This window comes from Priapulus caudatus, unplaced genomic scaffold (genome assembly GCF_000485595.1).
Source record: "Priapulus caudatus unplaced genomic scaffold, Priapulus_caudatus-5.0.1 Scaffold22, whole genome shotgun sequence".
In the NCBI taxonomy this organism is placed as follows: domain Eukaryota; kingdom Metazoa; phylum Priapulida; class Priapulimorpha; order Priapulimorphida; family Priapulidae; genus Priapulus; species Priapulus caudatus.
In genome coordinates this window covers 241,603-265,346 of record NW_014577083.1, presented here as the reverse complement: position 1 = coordinate 265,346, position 23,744 = coordinate 241,603, and the positions used below count along the sequence as shown (strand labels likewise).

Genomic DNA, 23,744 nt, shown 5'->3' with positions numbered 1-23,744 from the left:
TTGGCTTTAAATAAGCAAATTGTCTTCCTCTCCCTAATCTATTAGCGAGCCATACGCCATACGCCAGCTAGCGCCGTACCAGCTCATACGGATTGAGCGGACGACAAATGGCTGAGCGCCGCGATGTACACAGTAATATCCAATGATCTTCGGTTGTGATTGTTTTCGAAATTTGTATCATGTGAAAAAATGATGTGAACCATGATTGGAAAACTGTGAATTGAACTGATGAGAAAATTGAAAATATCCAGTCCAGATTTAGATTAGGAACCAAGACTCGGTACACCACAGAAAGTTATCAACGCCCCCGCTGGGGGTGCCATGCATGCACAGGACAAAACTATACGACCCTGTTATACCCGCCTACAATCGAGCATACGGCCGGCACAAGGGCACCAGGCTATACCAAGGCGAGCACGCGCTTGGTTGTAGCCTATCGAACCCTCCCGGCGGGCCAGTTGAGACCAAGTATCGTCACACAGTAGCGCCCCCCGGCGCGCTCCCCACACACAGTCGAGTACCCACCCAATTCAAGAGCAACATCAGACACCGCGCTTGCTATAAGGTTGTGTCCCATCGGGAGTTATCTAGTTAGAATTTAACTCCGTGACCGCGACAGAGCTCGGCGGCCAGAGCCGTAAAACCTTGCAGGATAGGTCAGAAAATGCGGGTAGACTTAGCACATGATTAAATTTGTGGGTGGTGATCGGATCCAACTTAATTAAATAAAACCTTTCAAGCGGATAGGTGCAGGAAGTGGTGCTCAAATTCTAGACAGTTATTACAATGTTGGCGTGGTGATTTCCGGATCCATATTAGATTTTATAATTAATTAATTAATTGAATTTTGAATTTTTCATTGCCAAGAATTATTGCTGTGTTAGGCGGGTTAACAAATTTAAATTGCTGCAATGGCGGGACGTGGTGTGTGGGAGAATTGAAGCTGCGCCTGGCGCGAGGTCTGCGCTTCCGAAGCTGCTCTTAGGCCTTCTTAGTACCATTTGGCTTATGCACGTACCCCGGTTATTTCAGCGATGAGGTGAGGTGTTATGATTATATGAGGGCGTTAGGGGGATATATGTTTTATTTAGTAAATCGGACCGTATAATAGCACTCTAATTAGAAAAGTTCTAGATGACACTCCTGACCCAATATATCAGCTACGTATATACGCTAGTAGATAATATCTCAATTATAGTACTAATGTGTTATGTAAGGAGAAGTTATGGATAAAACTAATATAATCACTTTTGCAAAACTGGTTAAATGAATACTCTAGACGTCTGTAGACTACGATAAACTCACAGCACAACGCACGCACCACACTCACACACCACACACACACGCACACACACCACACACCGTCGCGCGTCAACCACACCTCACCCACACTCACGCACACACGCATACGCGCGCGCACACACACGCACACACTCACCATACTCACGCACCTACACACACACAACACACACACCACACAACACACACACCACACCACATACACACACACACACATGCATTCACCACACTCACGCACACACACACACACGCACACACACACACACACACACGCACACACATACACACACACACATATGTTGTGCAGCATACGTATTGGTTATTTCGTAAATGTTACTGTTATTTTGTAGACTTTTTTTTATACACAACTGATACCATGCATGCAATCAGATAGCAAGTTCAATTACATTCAAACTATTTATATCTAAAATACGACAATTTGTTACAACGGACCCATCCGACCCAACAGCCCCAACCGACAATTGGTCACCAGAAAGTGGTGTAATCGATATAGGCACTTAGTCAGATAACATTCAACAAACATCTGAAATGCGCTCAGAACGTGAATCGATAGATTCAGTTAGATACGTAATTAGGCAACAACGCGACCGAACCCAGGGGGACTAATAAATTTTATGTATTAACTACGCGTCTCGATCACCACATATAGCATAACATAAACTGTCGCATTACGTTCCGCGTCCTTTGTCTACGTCTGCTGTGTCGACAAGCCGTAGCGTATAGGGCGGCATAAGCGCGTGTGGTCGCAGCGTGCTTGTAGAATGGCTTCATCTAACGAGCAAGGAATGCGAATCCACGGTCGACAAACACTGCGGCCTCTGTTTAGTACATGGTCGGTCTATCACAAGTGATTGCTCAGTGACTGCGCTTGCTAGTTATCCTCATAGGGGGACGAACTGAAGTCCATTCATGTGTCACGGTCGGCAATCACTCATAACTCATGCGAAGATAGAAGATTCCCATGTTTGATATTTCCCCATAACGTTTAGGATGCTTTGTTGCGAGTGAAGTTTTACGCGAATTCCTGTTTGTTCGTTTTTTTTTATAATTTAGCATACATTTAAGGCTGTTTGCGTATGCCCCGTGCGTATGTGTCAAGAAAAATATTTTGTTAAAAGTATGGATTAAAATGAGGGAACATAGACCCTCTAGTAATGTGATGTGAAAAATAAAAATATAGATATAGCTATAGCTATCGATATAGCAATAGATATAGATATAAATATTATAGACAAACATGGTTATAGATATGAATATATCCTATATAGATATAAATATAGATGTAGATATAGGCATAAATATATAAACTTGATGATCGCGTGGCTAGTGGTTTCCCAATATCGGCTTTGATCAGTATACGCATTTTTGCATTCATGCAAATATAGTCGTAAGGCAGCCTGCCAGACAATTTCGTAACTTTGTGCTTTATTGGTTTTGGTTCATCCAAAAGCTCGTTCGTACTCAGCAGCGCAAGCTATAACGACCCGCTTTCAATCGGGAATGTGGCCGGGTTTAATCAACTTTACGATACCACCGGGGCTGAACGAAGGTATGTAGCGAGTGCGGCTGCGTGTCTCTAGGAGACGCCCCGACACAGCTTTGCCGTGGTTGCTTCGTCTGGCATGGGCGGAAGAAAACCCACGGCGGAGTGGGGATCGCGCACTGACTCGCGTCCAGATGTCCCGATAGGAGCGTCAGTGCTGGCTACAGCTGGGTGGGAGATACAGCCTGGTGTGAAATCAAGGCGGGGAGAACGGGGAAGCACGCCTCGTGTGTGGAGAACGATGGACGAAGCAAGAAGCCCTGTATGTATGCGCGCCGCACGTTGCGACGACCGACCCAGCCGCGCGCGCTCCCTCTTACATGCGTGCGTGGACGCGACCACAGGACACGCGCCCATACCACCCGCCCCTCACGGCCCGACGGAGTTGATACTGCCGATACTTGAATTTTAGTGATTGACCTTGCCGTATTGGAGGCAGAGGAAGGTTCAGGAAAACTTGGGGAACTGAGTGCGGAACAGTTGTATAAGAAGACGATTGGCAGAAGGGAGCGATGGAAGATGCGATGTGAGATGTGTGCGACGACTACACACACATGCACTACTTACTCAGTGACGGGTGACATGATCTGAGTGCGTCACGGCGAACAAGAAGTCCGTCGTACAAGAACCGTGGTCGTGTGAAAAATTATAGATTGGTCACGTGAAGCTGACGAACTACTGTTGGCTGGGCATATAACATTGTAATTGCTACGCATCATATTCGGTAGGTGTAATGATTAAACCCTTGATATTTATTATAGAATTATAGAAATCTTCCCTTTGGGAATTAGGTCTGTAGTGATGAACTATTTTGTATTCTAATGTAGCTATAATAACAATTAAATGTTAATTTACTATTAATAATAATTATATTATTAATTAAAATTGATGCAGAAGCTGTCAACTATCCGTCGACTGTCTTCAATCGTCAACTTCTGTCAATCGTTACCGATGAAATTAGAGCGAAAATGCAACGCGGTAGATATATAACATAGAAACACAACATCGAGGTCTTTTATTGCTTTACTAAAGTAACTCGCGTACTGCGCTCGTGTTAATTGACACTTAGATTACCAATGGCGGATACTACTGCAGACAACTACGATCGGCGCCTTTATGGTTGGCGGTGTTTCTTCTGATATGCGGAATACTGCAGTCCGCAAATGTCGAGGCTGGTCACTGCCAAAAGCATTACTTTGTTGAGACCATCAGTCATCCGACGCTGAACTGCACCAACAAGGTACATTTATTACTGCTAGAACAAAACACACTGTAGAAATAAATTTAATGAATAGAAACAGAACTATAACTCGCAACTTTGATATAATTCCATCATTTACTATAGTGTAGTGGCATGACGAGAGAGAAGAGGAGAGAGAAGAGAGCAGAGGAAGATGCGAGGAGGGGGGGGAGACTGGAGAATCCCAGAAGTGGCTGCATTCAGTCGGTGACAAATATCGAAGAGACGAGCGAGGAGCAAAGCAGAGATGCAGAAGGAGAGAGAATAGTACTTGCACTGAAGACATAAAGACAGACTGCATATTAGCACAGAGGAGACCCAGAGCGCCAACCGAAAGCAGTACAACAATGAGACAAATCGTGTGATCAGGTGACCGCCGACAGAACACGTGCCACGAGGCTCACAAGACGACAAGGCTGAGATGCACCGTCCTGAACCCTGATACCGGAGCACCTAGGAACTCCCCGAGTCAGAGCACAGACGCAAAGAGAGAGAGAGAGAGATTACACATTTTGTATTTTTATTTGTATTTACATAATTATATTTGTATAAATATATTTTTAAATGCGATCACATTACTTTTACATTACGTTTTTATTGTAAATGGCTTGTTTTTTTTCTATTAGTCGACATGGGAAAGCGCAGTTTTTGTGTTCTCCTATCACCATTCAGCTGTGTTTTCATTCTGTTCTACTGGGTGACATGCTGTCTCGAAAGCTTAATCTATAAAATATATGATACCTTACATAATGTAAAGGCTAAATTTTAGGTTAGCTAAGTGTATGATTATAGAGGGCGACTCACTCTTGCTGTGGTTAATCACGCATGTAATCACATGACTGGTAGAGCTTCGAACAGATATGCCAAGTGGCCTTGCTTACGCGTCAGGTTGAGAATGAAAGCAGCATGCCACAGTTGCGAATATGTTTTAGTTAGTGTACTCTGCCGCCATGTAAAGTTAGCGTAGCCATAAAACATGGTACATACTTATATTACAATACTTAAAATCAAAAATCTTTATTTATGTTAAAGAAATGTTATACAAATTCGTTACTTAACTTCACATTGTGGTGCTTTAGCTGATCTTGAATTATGTTAGGTAGCATGCATATTGTATATGAGTATATTCATGTATATTCTGATGTATTGAATATAGAATCGTTTGTAAATTACAGTAATCTATGGAACGAAGTAATAAACGGTTGACGAATAAAAATCACTTCGAGTAATTACTGAGGCAGGCGGTAACGAGAGCCTAAGCGCTACATATAATATCAATATATATATATATATATATTTGGGGAGTACGCACGCACACAAACCCAGGCGAACGCACGCATCTGTTCGACTAAATGCATGTTACAAGACATGAATATAAAAGCGGCAGTATTATAATATATCGAGAGGATTATTACTTACTAAAAGCCCCCCTCCCCCTCACCCGGCTCGCTCACTCACAACGCTTCCGTGTTTCTATCACCAGCACATCCTGATGACAAGATGCGAGGGGCACTGCAAGAAGACTTCCGCCAGCCCGCTGATCACCTTCAAACCCATCCTGCTCGATCCGTTCGCTTACACGTGCTCGTCGTGCAAGGACAGACTATCGGTCATGAAGGCCGTCAGAATGGTGTGCGTGGGAGACGTGGCCGAGGTGTTCGCCTCCTATCGCTACATTGTCCGCTGCGGCTGCGAACCTTGCAGAGTGTTGTGACAGTCACGCGATGGTCATCACGCGAGAATCACGAGGTTATCACGTGCGTGTTGCGTGCGTTATCCACGGGAACCGTCTCCGAAAAAATATATGTGAGATTTCGTGAGTATTACGTGCGTGTAACGCGTGTGTCCAATGTGTTCAACTGAGACCCGGTGTGTGTCCTTCATTCTCGCTAAACACAACGACACATTATCAGTATCATCGCATTGACGATAGATTCTGTGCACATGTGACCAGAACAATCGCAACGTAGTGACATCGGTACCTAGCATCCGTCTTTTCGACACTCGTGGATTGAGTCTGACTTGACACATAGATTTAGACAGTCAGCTTTAGGACATAAGACTGTATCATCCCGATTTAATGCGTGTCGGTTACTCTGTACAGCGTGTAAATTTAATTGGTCCATAATCACGGGGACGTAAAATAAATAAAGTCTGTGATATAATTACCGGTGTTGTGTGTCTAGAAATATACTCGTCGTTTTTAGTCAAATACATCCTCGCAAACCTTTCTATAATATCACTGGTACAGTTTAGTTACGGCTACATTAATGTGTGTATACTAGTTGTTAATCACTGTGCTATTAGGTTAAATTGAGCAGAATATGTACATCTATAATTCATCCATAGCCTATATTCGTAGGCAGCATAGCGTGCTGACAAAATAAAAACGGGCCAATTTGGATAGAATATAAGTTTAAATCTTTTTGGATTCCATAGAACGCTGCTCGCTATGATTTTGGTTAATATTTAATAATAATACATAATTTTTATATAAATACGTATTGCCATTAGAATGCTTCCAAACAGTTTGTATTTCACTTCTCACTCTAGTTATATGTTACATCGATAACTACTGCTATACTTACTGAATAGTATATATACAGAGTATACATTACGCAAGATGAATATTTGCTTATATTTTATTCAGCTATTGACTGTTAGCTGTCACCAACTAATTAGTTGTTCAAACTACGTTTTTCGAGTTAGTGACATGTGATAGAATCGGTGTAATTAAACCATTTTTCAGCACAGCTCCATTGTTTTTATCAATTATTTAATTTTTGTCATAAAGTAGCATTTATCCCACATAAAAATGCGCTGCGTGTTTATGTTGATGTGATTGACGCGTTTATTGTCGGGTTGGTGTGCTATATGCATCTCCAGTTTTTATTGACGGAGGAATGTTGTCCTCTCGTTCACGCTATATGAAATATAAATTATTTAACGCTTGCTCAACACGTGCGCATCGCAAAAAAAAACAGATGAAAGTCGCCGATGTTTATCATTCAGAAACCATGAGTAAACAAACTGCAGAAAGTAAACAAACGGCAAGCGGTAACGCACGAGGTCGCACAAGCATCGCTTTTATGTCAGCCTTCGCCACTGTGAGCATTTATACGACACATTGGCTGCGCATACACTCGGCAATGGGGCCCATAAAATTTACACAGGCATGCACGCGCGCTCAGACATACGCACGCATGCATGTACACACATGCATACGCGTGCGGGCCTACACGCACACACGCACGCATGTACACGCATGCGCACGCGGGCTCACACGTACACACCACAATCGGGCGCACGCACACACACACACACACACGCACACACACACGCACACGCACACGCACGCACGCACGCACGCACACACACACACACACACACACCTACACAAACACGCGCGAGCGCGCGCGCACGCACGCACGCACGCACGCACGCGCGCACACACACACACAACAACACACACACACACACATACACGCGCGCACGCACGAACGCACGCAGCACACACACACACACACACCACACACATCACGCACACACACACGCACAACACACACACAACACAATCACACACACGCACCTACGGTATGTAGAAGCGAAGCAGCGGCTGCTGAGCTCCAATCTTGCATGTTTTCAATATAGCGATTCAATATTCATATTATATTCAATATTCAATATTTAATATAGCATATTTCAATATTCAATAGAATAGGCAAGCAATATACATTATTATTTGTTATGCGCTATAACTCCCGAAAATCTCTTAGCGAGTCTCGTTTTATAATCAAGCAGCAAAGTGTATTGTAATGAACGGGTTTGCATAAAAACCACAATGTTGTATAAATACTATAGTGAAGGCTTGAGAATTCTTGCATGCATCTGTGCTACTTAGAACACGTAATTGAAGCCTATGCCCAGGCCGGAGATTTCACTAATACATTAACCTTGCGTCATTGCGAAAGCACGGAGATGCACGGGAGAAAGCCAGAGCAAGCGCAGGATATGCATCAATGATATTAGTTAGCTGCGGCCATCAACCAAGGTTCGACCCATGAGAGGTAAGGCGGACAGCGCGTTTCTCATTACATTTATCGGATGCCTCTTTTTTCCTCGTGCTGCCACGCTTTTTACGAAGTTTGGGAATTCTTCTCATGCTGAAGCCATATCTGCACAACTTTTGCGCATGCGCCAGTTTACCGCACGGCTGATGTGCGTGACGTCGCAAGCCCGTGTAGCGTGCATTTCAAAAGGGTTAGACATTTTGCGGGTATAGACACCGGGTTGCTAGATGCTGGAGCTCACATCAGGGCCGTAGCCTGTGGGGGAGACGCAAGGGGGCAGCTGCCCCTAGATTTTGGAGCAAAATTAAAAAACAAGCTTAACTAATAATCGTAAATAACCCTAACGTGATTTTTCTCGTCGCTTATCCGTGAAGGCCTTCTCTCAGACCCACCCCTACTATACCACACTATAGACGTCGATCAAGAACTGCGCCCGTCGCTCATCATTACACAGTTGAGCCATGACATTTTACTCCCCCCTTAGGAATCTGCTCAGCCTACGGTTATGCATACACTCCCGCCGCGTCCTCCTGCCTGATGTATATAGGCATTCATCGTGCGGCGTGTTGTTCTGTGTTGAAGCTAACTGCATGAATCATGTTTAAGGAAACTATCGAATTTAACCACTTGTCTGAATGAATTATTCCGTTTCTACACTCGGTGCTTATGCTCGTGTGCGAGTTGAAACTGTAAAACCGTGCGCGGCTATATTATCAATGTAATTATCACACCAATATTAACATGACACGTAATATGTGCAAAACATGTACGCGGCATGCTTGTGACTAAAAGATCCGGGCAGATTACCACGCCTAGGGACGCGTATAGCTACAATTTGTCACATTGAGTAAAATCGTAATAGTTTTCTACACAGCCTTGCTGAAATCTTCGTGAATTTTAGCACACCATACGCACGCACGCACCCATGCACGCACGCACACAAAAGGGCGCTAACACACACCCACGCGCGCACGCACACACATGCACATACACTAAAAGCAATGTACATTGACATTTAATTGTGAATACAATGATTTACGATGCTAATCCCATGCGTTGGTGTCGCACATAGATAATCAACTACACACGCGTGGGGATGCTTGCCATTGCGTGTAGTTTAAATGAGGCGAAACTATTAGGTAGGCTATTATCGTAATGTGCGTCGATTCTACGAATTGACATCGCTGCAGACAGTAATGTCACCCTTGAGCCCGCTTTGTTCGCCATGACGCGTTCTCGTGTTGCTTGCGCCGTGCCCGATAGGTTCGCTGGTGCGAGGCAATGCCGCAGCACGAATGGAGTTCCGGTAACATTTCACGGGGAATTGATCTTCTTCATGACGGATCTAGATATAAACTTGTAGATTTGGAGGCGTGGCAGTGTGTAGCGGGTTTCGCTGACTGAGCACCTCTGTCTGTCGGGTCGTCAAACGCTGTCATGTATGCAACGCTTTCCCCATGAGCCGATCGGACGTGGCCAATACCTAAGGGAACCCACCCACGCCATATACTCACCTACGCTATAACTACCCACGTCATATAGGCCTATATATCTACGCGGGAATCGAACCGCATGCGATATGCCAACTAAAATGACAGGAACTGTTTGTTAGCGAGTGCAATAACAAGTGCGGACGAATTTGTGAACGTATAACGACACAGTTTATGACTATTTAGTGGAGACAGTGGGAGAGGTTAGGACACGCGGAGAGAGTATAATTGCATTTACCTTCAAAATGGCCTAGCAGTATACATTCCGCACGTGCCTTGTCACCATCATGCGGTACATCACCGTGAGCTCCCGATGCCGCAGAAACTCAGATATACCTTGATCGGTTTAATCTACTTCAGTCTAGATATCGATAGTGTCAGAAGTCTAGTGTGATATGTCCATCAACAGATTGTAACTAGTGCACGAAATCGCCCCACATGCGAGGTAAGTAAGGCTATTTCTATTAATTTGTAGAATATATCATGATATATAGGATATATGAATATATGAATATAATGATTGCTATAAAAAGTTACCGAACTTGATAAGGTCGTGTATCTATCTGTTAATTCTATGACAATTAGCGATGCACTTCTTTGAAATGCGACATGGCTGGCATCGTGTAATGAAATGCTTCGTGTAATTTCACATGTATAAATCATACCTAAAGACTTACAATGTAGGTAATGATTAATTGTCTATTATAATCGCGGCTAGTTCTACACGCATATACAAAAGGAAATTGAGTGACGCTTCTATCGATATTTATATCTTATGTCACATTTCCAATAATATTGTCAATACATGCATTGTTGATTGGCTGTCTATGGTTGTTCTCACTCGCTTCTGCTATTACATGCATAAAGTTGGAATGAGGTAATTTATTTCATTGGAGAGAGCGATAAAAAGATTGCATATGAGTGGATTCATTGTAAAGTTTTGAGTTTTCTCTACGATCAGTGATCCAGTCGATATCGGTAATGTAGTTAGCGTCACAGCAGATGCACAATACGCGCTGAAGTACTGAGGCCAAGGCCAGGCAGCATGTACATATTATTAAATTTACATAACGCATGCTCGTGTGTGCGCCACGCATCAGTGTGTGCACGCACTTCTGTTTACAACAAAATGTAGCAGTAAAACCGATCAAACGAACTAGGCAGCGTGCATCACACAGCTGTACAGGGATACAGCTATAGCAATAAATAATTAAGCGATCATTAACACGGATAATAAATCCTTGTTATAATACTTATAATTATTAATTAATAAATAATTATTATGCTAATGATACTTAAATATCACTAATCACGCGTCTAATAAATACCAAACATGGATTCTGCATCTGAGTGTAGGCAGTCGTCATGCTTCAGGTTAACATATCCCCCCAAAAATCTACAGATCTCGTTCGAAGACAGCCCGTGGGCGCTCGTGTGAGGGCCGCGGCTACAGCGCTGTTACGTCTGGTCATCTGCTGCCACCTCGCTGCCACGACAGCAGCAGCCAGCACATCACACTGCCAGTGCGACATCGTACTCGGCTTACCGAATCCGCCCGTCGGCTACGAGATACCAGAGCTTGACGAGAAGCTGAGAGAGGAACTGCTGACGCCCGTGTGTCGCGAACGCAAAGTGATCGAGAAGGCGCTAGTGAGAAGTATCAACGACCTGGATAATCGAGGTCACTGTAGATGTCTCATCACCGGCCTTGGGAAGCGTCCGAAAGAGGTAACTCATTAGAGCCTTCGTCCATGCAGGCGTCTGAGCGAGATAAGCATGCCCTATTATTATTATTATTATTATTATTATTATTATTTCCAAAATGGATCACGGCATTAGCCGATGGCTTCTGGGTTGGCCGTGTCCCAACCTGGGACATGGGGATTTAATCCTGAATTTTCCGCAGTATGTGTGCTGTTCCCAGTAGTGCGATTTTCTGCACTTCTTGGGCAGTGTGGTGGCCAGAGAGTTCCTTAAGGTTCTTCTCAACGCCATTATTATTATTATTATTACCATTATTTATAATATATTGTTGTGCGGTCCGCGAGACTACGTGTTTATTTAATTATTTACGTTATTTTATTTTTCACGCGTACACGCTAAATCGTTGACGTTGTGAAGCCTATTAGGCAGCGTTGGAAGAACGCGGCTATCGCATCGTCGTTTAGAAAGAGCTACTTGTCTGTTACTCCAAGCGGACAGATCAATGGTCTCTGATGTTGAGGGGATTTACCAATAACTGAACCACGGAAGAGAACTCGAAATAGAAATGTAGGATCGCGGAAAAAGAATTTTAATACGTGATGAAATGAAAGAAGCCTGCATAGTTGATCGATTAGTACCCCGTGCAGACTGCAAGTTTGGGCAGGCATATATATATATATAGTATAGGATAGTTGTATCGTCATGATATAAAACATCTTCTGATCATCTATGTATGTGTTTCCACGTTTTCATTTCAGCTGCCGCTGGTGTTTAGCCACGATTCATCAGGAAATCGCGTAGTCTTCGGGAAATTCTACGAAATTCGGGATTGCGTGCCTCACCGAGAGTCCACCGTTGCCGTACAGTGAATGTGCACATCACCACCATGCCTAAAGACGATATAGACACTAGATACAACATCGCGCTCGCCAACCCACACACACATACACGAGCGAGTGCATGCACAGGCACACAGTCACGAGCAAAGATACACGAGCACATGTGATTGTGGCAGGTCAGTACAGGAATCTCACATTAGCCGGACATTGCTAGCATCTCTAGAAGACTATAAGGATCTTTACGTTCGATTATGGAATTAAGCGCTAACGATCGAGAAAATTTTCGGGGTCATCAATTTACGCAACGCGAGTGCGATTGCTTTTCCATTCGCGTGTAAAGATAGGACATGTGATTACAGCGCCATCTACTAGCGGATATCATACTGCGGTAGAAGGTCTAGCCGAGGACCGATGTCGGTCCCAACTTTGCCTGGTTGCTTACTGCGCGATTTATTTTCTATTGCGACAAAGATAGACCTGAGACGGTGAAGGTGACAAGCGCAATTCATCGTGAGAAAGCAATTAACTATAACGAGTGGATAGATCAAGGAACCTTAAAAAAGACGCCATAGCAGAATGACTCTGCAGTTCCGCAACGTCGTCGGCGTCGTGACGCTACTCTATTGGCTGACGCAGACGCTAGTGTCGACGCAGGCAAGCTGCGTCAAGCGGCTTGACCTTGACACGTCGCACGTCATGCGCTATGACGGTTACTCTCCGGTGACGTTGACGCGTCACAAGTGCGTGCACTCCGTGGAGAAGTACCTCGTGCCGCAGGTATACCTGTCCGAAGCCGAGCTGGTCTACTCAAGGCAGAAGATCGTAGAGTATCAGGCGCGAGATTGCTGCAAATGTCGGGCACAGATCGTGCAGCGTAAGGTACGGTGATCTCTATTCTTTATTGCGTTATATATATCATCAGACGTCTAAGATAACGAAGGATAGAATCTAGGATAAACGAATATTCTCGTATCGACGTACGTTAACTTGTATCTGTAGCTTTACTCGCTGATAGAACTTTTTAGTTTTGACAGCAGAATATTTCAGATACTTGTTTGTAAGATATTGAAATGTAAATTGAATGTACGAAAATGAACAATGGGCAATATACTATTTAGTTAATATATCAACACAGATTCTGTAGAAAAGGCTAGATGAGGGCATTAATTTGCAATATCGTATCTCATAAACTGTTCAATGTTATATCAAGTACGAAAGCTTATTAAACAATGCTTCTTTAAGCTTTTGCAAGCTGTTTATTTAAAAACATCAATGAATTCCATACCCGGAACGTGGATCGCAATGGCGAACTTTAGCAGATGTGGCTTCTTCATGTGAGGCATTTTAATGAAATTTTGGTTTTTTCTTTTTTCTTCAATCTTTTAAATGACTTTTATTAAGGATTTTAAATAATAATCGAATGATGAATATCAAGTATTGAATAATGAATGAATGCTTAAATGTCTTTTATCCATGATTAATGTTGATTTCTATAGGTACTTCTGAGGAGTAACATGCCAGAGTACCACGACAACTTTCTGGAGGTGTACCCGGATGTGGCGCGATGCCGTGCAGAATGCACACAGTGCAGCTAGGCACAGAGGATCAACGATGGGACTACTGCTAGCTTACACATGCTGATAAAATAACCCAACGGAGGTGTTTATTGAATCGCATTTAAATTATTTGTCTTTCACCGTTTCAACTATAACTTGTTCAAAACAGAACAAACGCGTATTTTCATTTATGTTCATGGGCAACCAATATGTTTTCTCGCACTATAATGTGTATCCATTCAAACGCTTACCTTTGCTGCTACTAGTAGTTGAAGTTTGATTGGTAGTGAAAAAGATTCTCCTGTGCGTATTCAGGTAAATTGTGATTATAACTGTTGAGAAACTGATCCACGTATTGCCATCGGTTTTCGGTTCCCATAAATTCTATCGGCCATATATCTTCAACTTATATATCCTATATATATCCCCGCTTGGGTTAACTCGGCGTTTTTATTTCTTGTAGAGCAGGGCGTGGCCTGTAATTTTTTTAGCATTATATAATATAATGCATAATTTGTCTACAAAACGCAAATAATGGTCAATTTTAAGCGAGTATTTTTCATGTTTTGTCCAACCGTTTTCATATTTTTTCGACTATTCTGATACTGACAAGTACACCTTATGTAACACCAAGTGAGGTTGGCATGTCATAGAACACTCGCGTGTCATTCGTTTCACCAATTATATGTGCACCGATCTGAATTCCAAGATTTCTTTACGTTTAATTGTTAACAAATCTAGCGCTTGATTTTCGATCTCGCGAGATGCCATCGACTGGTAACTTGTCTCTACACTATGTTACCTTTGTCTGCATATCGAGATAGATACCAGTCTATAAATATATGCCTTACGTATCTACATGCACTTGCTTTGTGTGAGCGTTTGAAAATTCAATTATTGCGAAACTCAAGATAGCAGACACAGGTTTGCTGCTCATTTACTGTCTTCTAGCTTATAACAGCAGAAACTCGTAATTATTCATATCCTGCAGTAATCAGTGATAAGTACGCTGACAGGCGAGACTAAATTTACCTAAATTTATTCATTTTCCGATTTATTTGAGAAATGAACATTTTAATAGGTATAATGGTCAATCATAATATTGCTTGCCTATAATTGCCCGTCTCTTTGCATCCAGTTAATTTACACGTATATATGTGCAGAGCATTCTCTAATATTCATGTTAAATAAACATTGAGCTTATCTCGAACATTATTATACAAGTATTTGCTTGTGGAAAAAAGCAGAGTTGGTAATACGCACGTTTCCAGCCATTAGTTCTAACTTTAATGACAATAATTTTTTGGGCCAGCAAGCTGTAGAGATGCATAACCTTGTTCAAATCTTACCGTACCACACTCGTGCTGCCCTCTGATGGCGGCTAAATGTAAAGCTGTCTATGAGTGGATTGCGACTGCCTCCGTATTAGCGTTCTGCAACTGGAGGTAGGCCTACTGTGGCACCAAAGAACTGACCATGTATCCTGTTATCATTATACACATTAAAGTAAACCTTAATCGTTACTCGGGGTCGTGTGCTGTATAACATAGCAGAGATTGTGGCATTTAAATCGGTCCTGACCAAGAGAGCTTTATTGCATGGTTAGAAGTAATAACATAAATTACGTGCTACCCTCGTAAGCCCTGCACACAGAACGACAAGCTGTATCCGGCTCAATAGATATTGATGGACATGCATAGACATAGACATAGACATAGACATAGACATAGAAATAGACATAGACATAGACATCGACATAGACATAGACATAGACATAGATCATAGACATAGACATAGTTAGAGATGTAGATGTAAATGTAAATGTAGATATAGATATAGATATAGATATAGATAAAGATGTAGAAATAGATATAGATATGGAAATAGATATAGATATAGATATTGATACTGATGTACTTCTATAGGGCATCAACCAAATGCTGCACAAATGTCAGATTGCTCAGAACTCATCACATTATTCACGGCATGACTTGACGAAAACCGACTATATAGATTAAAATGTAACAGAGTAAACTGCGTGAACTAACTCAGGCTATACACCTCTAAGTTACGCTGAAGGGGTCGTTGTCGTATCAGGTACTACAGATATGTACCCGAGGTACATATATGTATACACAAAGTGTACCATACGTGTACTACAGAAGTGTACCTTAACCCTAACCCTAACCCTAAACATACCTCATATAAAAACATAAATATAATACTAAACAATCTAAAACTACCTCGGGTACATATCTGTAGTACCTGATACGACAACGACCCCATCTGCCTAAGGCACTACTGTAAGCGGCGCAATGCAGTGACGTCATGAATTTGTCCTTCGCGTTGGAATAGTTTGCGTTTTGTCGGCGGGCTTTGCCAGGCCGGCCACGTCTTCGCGACACGTACGCCAACTTACCTTACCTGTACAGATGTGTCCTAAATTCAAACACATGAGCACATACCATTAGATCTTTCCAGTTTCGAGTCTCCGTGAACAGGTTCTATTATTTTTCGCCCCCAGGTACACATGTCCGGCGTCTCACACAGTCACACCAACCAATTACGGATTTATGACCGTCCTGTAACCAAGCTGCCTTGCTACTATATCAAACGTCAAACTTGCCTTTTTTTAGCTGCTACTATATACTGACGTAGGCGTTCAGGACAGGTCTTGGAATGCAGATCCATTTATCTCAGTTTCAGTCACCCTTTTGCGACACCTATTTCGCTGCTTGGCTGCTATAATTTTTTTATGGAAGTCGTGAATACGCTTGGAAGGTGCGTCTTCCTTGCGATAGTCGAAATAAGGTTATGTTGACACATTTATTATAACACCAGAGACGCTGGAGATGTTTGTCCCCGCTTGTCAACACGGTGTGTTTACCTAACCAAGGTATTAAGGAAGCAGGGCCAAAAATCGATGGGTTCGCGCCTGACGATGGTATGACGGTCGATACCACATCACCTCTTTTGCTTCACCATAGCTGCGCTGGACGGATCCAGTGGCGACGTTATATAGTAATGTGTTCTGACAGTGCTTCGCCTAAGAGCTAGCATGGGCCTTCTGAAGAATGCATATTTATGCATTTCATTAGATTTTCTGTTTCAAGTCACTGCTTCAACGTTGTTAGTAGTTAGTGGTGCGATCATGACGCTGCAGCCGTAGTAGCTGGCTTGCATCGTTGATAGACTTGAGCAGTGTGCAAGAGAAGATTGCGCTTAGAAGTTGCGCTTAGAATAGGTTTGATAATTACATGCTACATATATATTAGCCATCCATATAAATATGAAATTGAAGAAATAAATTGCTCCCTTCCTACTGCGCCTTCCTTTCACCCTCCCTCCCGTTGCCTTCCTCCATCCCTTCCACCCGTTCTCGCACTCTCCATCTCACTTTCCTTTTATCTGCCTTGCTTTCTTTATCTTGAATAGCGAAAAAAATGTGTGAAAAGTTCATGTAAGTCGGATCGCGGAGTAAACTGAGTGGGAGAACGCGGTATGGCCCATTGTGCTCGTAAACTTTGATATAAAAGATCTACAGTACCCGTGCACTAGGAAGAAGGAGATAAGAAAGCAGTGGCGATGTATCATATAGGTGCTAAGTGCACGCTAAGTGCGATGAATCACGTCATCGCCTGTTCGTCCAGTAGGGGGCGTGACTGGCCACTCGCGAACACACTGGGTCTGCCCTAGCTCTAGTACTATAGCCCGCGTACAGTTGCCACTGGCCAGCGGCAACTGTACGCGCGGGCTATAGTACTAGAGCTACGTCTGCCCCAGTCATAAGAGTAAATCTTTACCACTTCTGATAGCTATCTAACGATCATCACGTTTAGAATTTAGTACTGAAGAGAGCCACCGAAACGTTGATAAACGTAAACGATAAAACCGGCTGCCTGCACATGCCCTAGCCCGAAGCCCATTAATTATAGGAGCATACAGCGACGTACCCCAGCCACCTACTCGCTATCTATTAACAAAATGAAAGCCCGTTGCAGGTGCGAATCTAGCTTTCAGGAGACGGGGGGAGGGGGTTGATATTTGAGTGAAGCTAGGTACGTGTGCCGAAGCCACGAGGTGCTAGGGTCGTTTTAGTGCTCCCCCAATGTGACAGTGTTCAGGATCTGACAGTTCAGGCAGCTGTGTGTGGTCACCGGGGAAATCCCCAGTTTCTATCAGCCTGCAGACTGACTTTTTTATTTTTAGTCCCATTTTACTAGTATCATCATAACAGTAGTCAGTGGCTGAACGGGTGGGGGGTGCAACCCCCCAACCTCCCGCTAGATGCGCCTCTGCCGGTGGATGGTTCTGCATGCGCTCCTGTTGCAAGCCGGGAACTTCTTTCCATGGCGATCGATATATATGTTCAAAAACAGAGCGATACGCAATATGCGCCAGAGTGCAAACGGATGCAATATCAATAAACGCGTCTCCAACTAGCAAACCTAGAGACATTGCATGGGTATTGTATTGTCAGTGTTATTTGACGCATTCAGCTGGATTAAACTTTATAGCTCTAGAAAACCACGAAGCCAAAGAGAAAGGAACAATCCCTGATGAGTAATTAAGATAAGCAGCATATGCGATCGTCGCGGCCCTCTCAAATTTGATAGATATAAGATTTTCCCGATTTACTTAGCCGACGTCAACGTAAAGACTTCTTTATCGTTATATCGTTTTACTGTACGCGATGCTGTACACGCCGACCGTCGGCTAGCCGATCTATAAGCCTATAGGATTGATCTGTACCCCCCCCCCATCGCGCCTCATACTCAGCTGCAGTTCGGGTACAGCTATGCGCCACTGTCCGGTAGATGGGGCGTAATCAGCAGATCTACCGTTTGCGTAAAACGTAACCATCTGTTCTGTGACATGAATTTCCCAGATGTTGCCTGTGATTTTTTTACAAGCAGTTCAATGGAGCCGTGCATGATGGCTATAGAGATACTTGAACAGTTGGCAAGACTGTTAATCTTGCCAATATTTCCTTTCAGTTTCTATACGCCCAGAAGGCATGCGTTTGACATTTATAATGTATATTAATTAGTACGTACAGGCTATTGCCAATTATTAGAAAAAAATTATTCTGAAAGACTCGTTTCTGACATAAAACCTTTAAATGTACGCACCTAATAAACATGTATAACGCGCAAGCTAGCTTATACTGTACCGTATCTGTGTCATGCACCGTATATCCTCAGTCCCACCGTGCCCCGGTGCCGATTACTTTTAGCAGAAATGCAGAAAAAATATATGGATCTATGGCCCCCTATATATCGCATACGCCCCTATATATATATATATATATATATATACGCCGTTATGCATACGCCCCTATAGATCCGTATACATTACAGGCGCATTCATGCCGTATATTGCACATATTTATTTGTCACCGTGAATTCCCAAAACAGACTCGCATATTATTATATATATGTATATAATCAGGAGTATATAATATATAGAGGATTATTAGAAAGTCTGATATTCCTAAATAAGAGAATAGACTTAAGAGACTAATAACGAGATTACATCTAATTAAGAGACTAACAGAGTCTATATTATACACTAGCTCCTGATATAATCAGGGGGGAATAATAACAATTGTTCGCCGGTCGGTTATAACGAACAAGGTATTTGGCGACGCGAGTAGAATATAGTTGCCACCGACTGCGCGCTTTCGCAAAACATTCGCCACTCACCGAGCTTATAAATAGCAAGCAAGCATGCAGCACGTATACGTGGCCCGTGGTCGAAGCATCCGGAGTTTCCTGACACCATCATCGGAAGCCAGCTAGGAAAACACAAGTCATAGATAGAGAGCGGGTGGCCTAGCCGACCCTATTAAACTAGCTGCTATAGCATGGGCTGTACGTAGGACAACAAATTCCGTCAGATGAAACATACCGGGCCGCTCTCCTACATCGGTAACCTATATATTCGTTATATTTACTTCTAGCTCATCCACTAGCTAGAGCGTATTCACGTCAATTTTGCCACGTTCAGATGCCAAACGTGACCAATCCCCTACCATATATAATTACACGGCCTTCTCTAAGCGCATATCTGCGGTTCCGTACAGTGTCTATAATGAATTGCTTCGGTTCCTGATGGACCGTGAGATATATAGGCCTATATAATTATCGATCGCGACCCCTCAGTCGATCGCCCCACCGCATCACCACTGCTGCTAACTAATGATGCTATCGTTCCCCGTATACCAGCCGCTCATTTCTGCATCTTACTATACTGCTGAGAACTATATCAACATGCGGCCCAGATTAATTTCTCTTATATCAATATCGATCAGGCTCTTTAGTACGTGTTACCACTTCGAAAATCTTAAAACACCACTGCTAGTTTTTTTTGGGGAAGCCATGTAGGCCCCCTATCTGTCACGAAACAGGTCAGCATTCATGTATTTAGATTTCATGTGTTAGCGAACACGCATGTTGCTATCGGCCACCGGATCGTCCATCGGATATCGGGAATTTCCAATATATATATATATAAATATATATGTGTGTGTATGTGTGTGTGCGTGCGTGCATGCGTGCGTGCGTGCATGCGTGCGTGCGTGCATGCGTGCGTGCATGCGTGCGTGCGTGTGCATGCGCGTGCGTGTGCGCGTGTACGTGTACGTGTGCGCGTGCGCGTGCGTGGGCGCGTGCGAGTGCGCGTGTGCGTGTGTGTGTGTGTGCGTGTGCGTGTGCGTGTGCGTGTGCGTGTGCGCGTGCGTGTGCGCGTGTACGTGTACGTGTGCGCGTGCGTGGGCGCGTGAGAGCGTGAATGTGTATATCGAGTGTACTCTATCTATCTACTCTATCCCGCTCAACTAGCTGTGCGTGCTAAAATAACTTAATTACTTTGATGTGCTTCGATTCGTTTGCAGTGCGCTCGCCAAGTAGCATCAATTGCCATTCAATTTATAGTAAGCTTGGAGAAAGCCGAAATGTGTTTTCGAATTCCGTGATGATTATACGTTGCATAAGTCTACAGCTAGGGACAGTGTATAGTGTGTATCTATTTACTGGGCATTTCGCAGATGATTAATTGAAGAATTATAATAATAGACCACTACTATATTATTTTATCTTCATTCCAATACATAAACTCCTGGCCAGTAAGTATCGTCATATGCATAGAATTGGCAGTGTGCGTGCCTTAATTGCTACTTCAGTTACCCAAAGTCACAGCTTCACGAAGTCTCAAGACTGCAATATCGAAAAGTTAAGGCCAATAACAGACAGACAACTGTCGACATTGGTGTCAAGCCGCAGTGTATTGTAGCCAACCTTGTTTATATCGAACGTACTAGACTCCACCGTCTGCGAATGCGGATTTGTTCCAGATTTCATGAATTAAGCGCCGTAGTGTTAATTAAAGCTCGAAACGCAATCAGCAGGAACAATAAATGTAGCAGAGGTGCTGCGTACAACATCTAGGGTGCTTAACATGCCAGCTCGTTACGTAGCCAACCAGTTGACCGATTCCAAGAAACTGCGCGATATCGCCCGAAAAGTTGTCAGGCCAGTTTTGGAATTTTCCGTATGATAAATAATGTTTGCATATATAATATCAGTGATAATATGTAACGAGTTTTTCGTTCTTTGCGTAATTGGCGGATGCTAGTGATTCATACTAGGCAAACATTAAAACCTATAACAGTTTAGTTGGGTTCATGGACCCGAAAACACATCATCTTTCCCATTCAGGCTAGATTCACTCTCTTCTTCTCTATCTATAATATTTTCAGCTTTTATAAATTCCAAATGAAATGTGCATTTCCCGCTAATTGCCGTAATTGGTGTAATTTATTGAATTTCTTTCTTATAGACACCATATCGCATTTCATCACATGTTGGTATAGGCATAGCTATAGTACAGCATGCATGCGTAATAAATTATTTAGATAAGCTATAAAACAAACTGCTAGATATGAATAGCGTCGTACTTTGTACCAGTGTTTGCAGAGTTGTAATACAATGACTATATAAACATTTTTATTGACTGTAGTTGCACGCCTGTCGCTAAAATAAATATTGCCTACGTCACAATAACTGTTATGACGATCATGCTGATTGAATAATCTACATCTTTTTACGTGAACAATAGATTAGGTTGCCATGACAATTGTGTTTGAATTCCAGTCGCGTTTGCAGTCAGTCTGCGGTATTCTTTTAGGACATAATAATTTGGAGATTTCGTAAGTAGTATGTCGTTATGTCTAAAACAGCAGATTTCGTTTGCATGCCAGGAGCTTGCATGTGTGGTTTTGATATTCCTTAAGCGTACACCTACAAACTAAGTGTATGTATTATTCTTCAGATATCCTAATATCGATTTAGTCACTACTTGTGCGTCTATGATGAAGGGAATGTTGTTACATTGATTCTGTAAATAATAGATAACCTCATAAATATTAGTCTTCAAAGTCCAAGGGACCGTATTGAAGACGAATAGATGTCTCAAAAATACAAAGAGTTTGCGAGTTGTGAACATCGTCTGAATTCCATGGCTGTGAGTGCAGATTATTTCTAAACGATTCTGTGCCGTATAGTAATAGTTATCCTCAAAGCAAACGCAATTAATCATTAGGTAGAGAAAATAAATAACCGTGCACTGTGTCTGATATCAGGGCACCTGACGTATACGTGTCACTTCGTTATAAGCGTATTAGCTACGTCCGAAGCTCAATTCGGATTAATGATTGATTGGGGTAGGTGGTTATTTATTTTAATATAATGTGCGCGCCACGAGCCGCATGCGCATATACGAACCAATTACCGTTTCTCGGACCAACTGAGTTCTTAATTTGTAACATTCGCTATACGAAGTAAACTCTAAATCATATTATCTCCGCATCCCTGGGATTTCTTATATCGATTATCAGTGTGGATTAATGTTATATAGTGCTTTCCCACGCTGTCGATGTTTCGTTCTTATATGCCTATACTTTTCGAACGGACCGAGTCTATGGTCTGTTTCATTAGCACAGTAAAAATGAATAATATAAAATTATTAAAGTCAATTATATAACCTATGTTTGAATGGTGAATTAGCTGTAGGTGGGTCAAGACCGTTTGGTACCAATAACTCGTCCAATAAACCGTTAATTACCAGATCTACAGGAACTGAAAGACAGTGTCTGCGACAATAATGTATGTATAGGCCTACTCCATATATTGAATTGGCGATTCCATACATCCATACATTCATAATATTGAAGTGGCGATTTTTAAAATATTATTATGGATCAGCAGTCGCTGCCCCGCATAACGATAACGACATTTTAAAACTTTATAAAAATTAACAAATCAGCATTTGTCCTGCGCGTAACCAAGATCTGCAGTGGGCACGGAATATTTCAACGCCTTCTTTATAACTGAAACTGAAATAGTAAGGAGAGAGCGTCGGTGGCCGATCCACGTTTCTCTGACGATAGTGATATCAGAAGCGAAATAATAAGCAAAGTTATTTAGCGCTGGTATGCCGGCGTTGATTCCCGCAGACTTGCTGGCTAACATCAAGGCCCGGTTTATTCCTAATTTAGCTTCTTCCTACCTTTTACCCATGTAGGGGACTGACCCTAATCGTAATTAAGGTGCCCCATCGCATTCATCAGAACTACTTTGTGAATCTTCGAATGAGGGAATATCGCCTGAGATTTATTTCCACATATTTTTTTCTATTCCAACTTCTGTCCCTCACTTATTTCGTTTATAACTTTATCTTAGCCGCGTTGGCGTTGCTAAATGAGTGACAGATCGCTTTAAAATTAATTTGTACTTGTTCAACAAACAGGTTTTTTTCTGTTTTGCGTAAATTAGGAGTTTGCGTTTTTTCTTAGTGTTGCCTACACGTCTGCTGGAGCAACCACTTGTTTTTCTATTTTGTTACTAAGCTTTTATCATCATGAGTGAATAATAACAAATTTTGACATTATTCACCGCTGTTATATTACATAATAGAGATTATG

General features: G+C 42.6%; 2 protein-coding genes across 3 annotated transcripts in view; both read left to right on the top strand.

The window, feature by feature from the left end:
- The window catches only part of LOC106812960 (norrin-like), a 10,095-nt gene extending 4,278 nt beyond the window's left edge, over positions 1–5,817 (top strand). The window contains exons 3-4 of the mRNA XM_014816987.1: positions 4,020–4,103; positions 5,587–5,817. Coding sequence (XP_014672473.1) covers positions 4,020–4,103; positions 5,587–5,817 — 315 coding nt within the window. The remainder of the gene's footprint in view (positions 1–4,019; positions 4,104–5,586) is intronic.
- A 5,256-nt stretch (positions 5,818–11,073) lies between these two features.
- On the top strand, positions 11,074–14,626 carry LOC106812999. Of its 2 annotated transcripts, XR_001394412.1 has the most exons (4): positions 11,074–11,391; positions 12,126–12,382; positions 12,682–13,085; positions 13,703–14,626. XR_001394412.1 is itself a non-coding variant. In XM_014817045.1 (2 exons), the coding sequence occupies exons 1-2, from the start codon at positions 12,783–12,785 to the stop codon at positions 13,799–13,801; spliced, it is 402 nt and encodes a 133-aa protein (XP_014672531.1). In that variant the 5' UTR covers positions 12,488–12,782; the 3' UTR covers positions 13,802–14,626. The 2 variants fall into 2 exon arrangements, 1 of the variants encoding a protein (XP_014672531.1); XM_014817045.1 differs by lacking the exons at positions 11,074–11,391; positions 12,126–12,382 and having other exon boundaries at positions 12,488–13,085.
- Positions 14,627–23,744: the final 9,118 nt, after the last annotated feature.

Excerpts from the sequence above, each read along its gene's own strand:
- LOC106812999 (XM_014817045.1), top strand. The coding sequence starts at position 12,783 with ATGACTCTGCAGTTCCGCAACGTCGTCGGCGTCGTGACGCTACTCTAT. Across the intron at positions 13,086-13,702 it reads CACAGATCGTGCAGCGTAAG|GTACTTCTGAGGAGTAACAT; the intron begins GTACGGTGATCT and ends TGATTTCTATAG.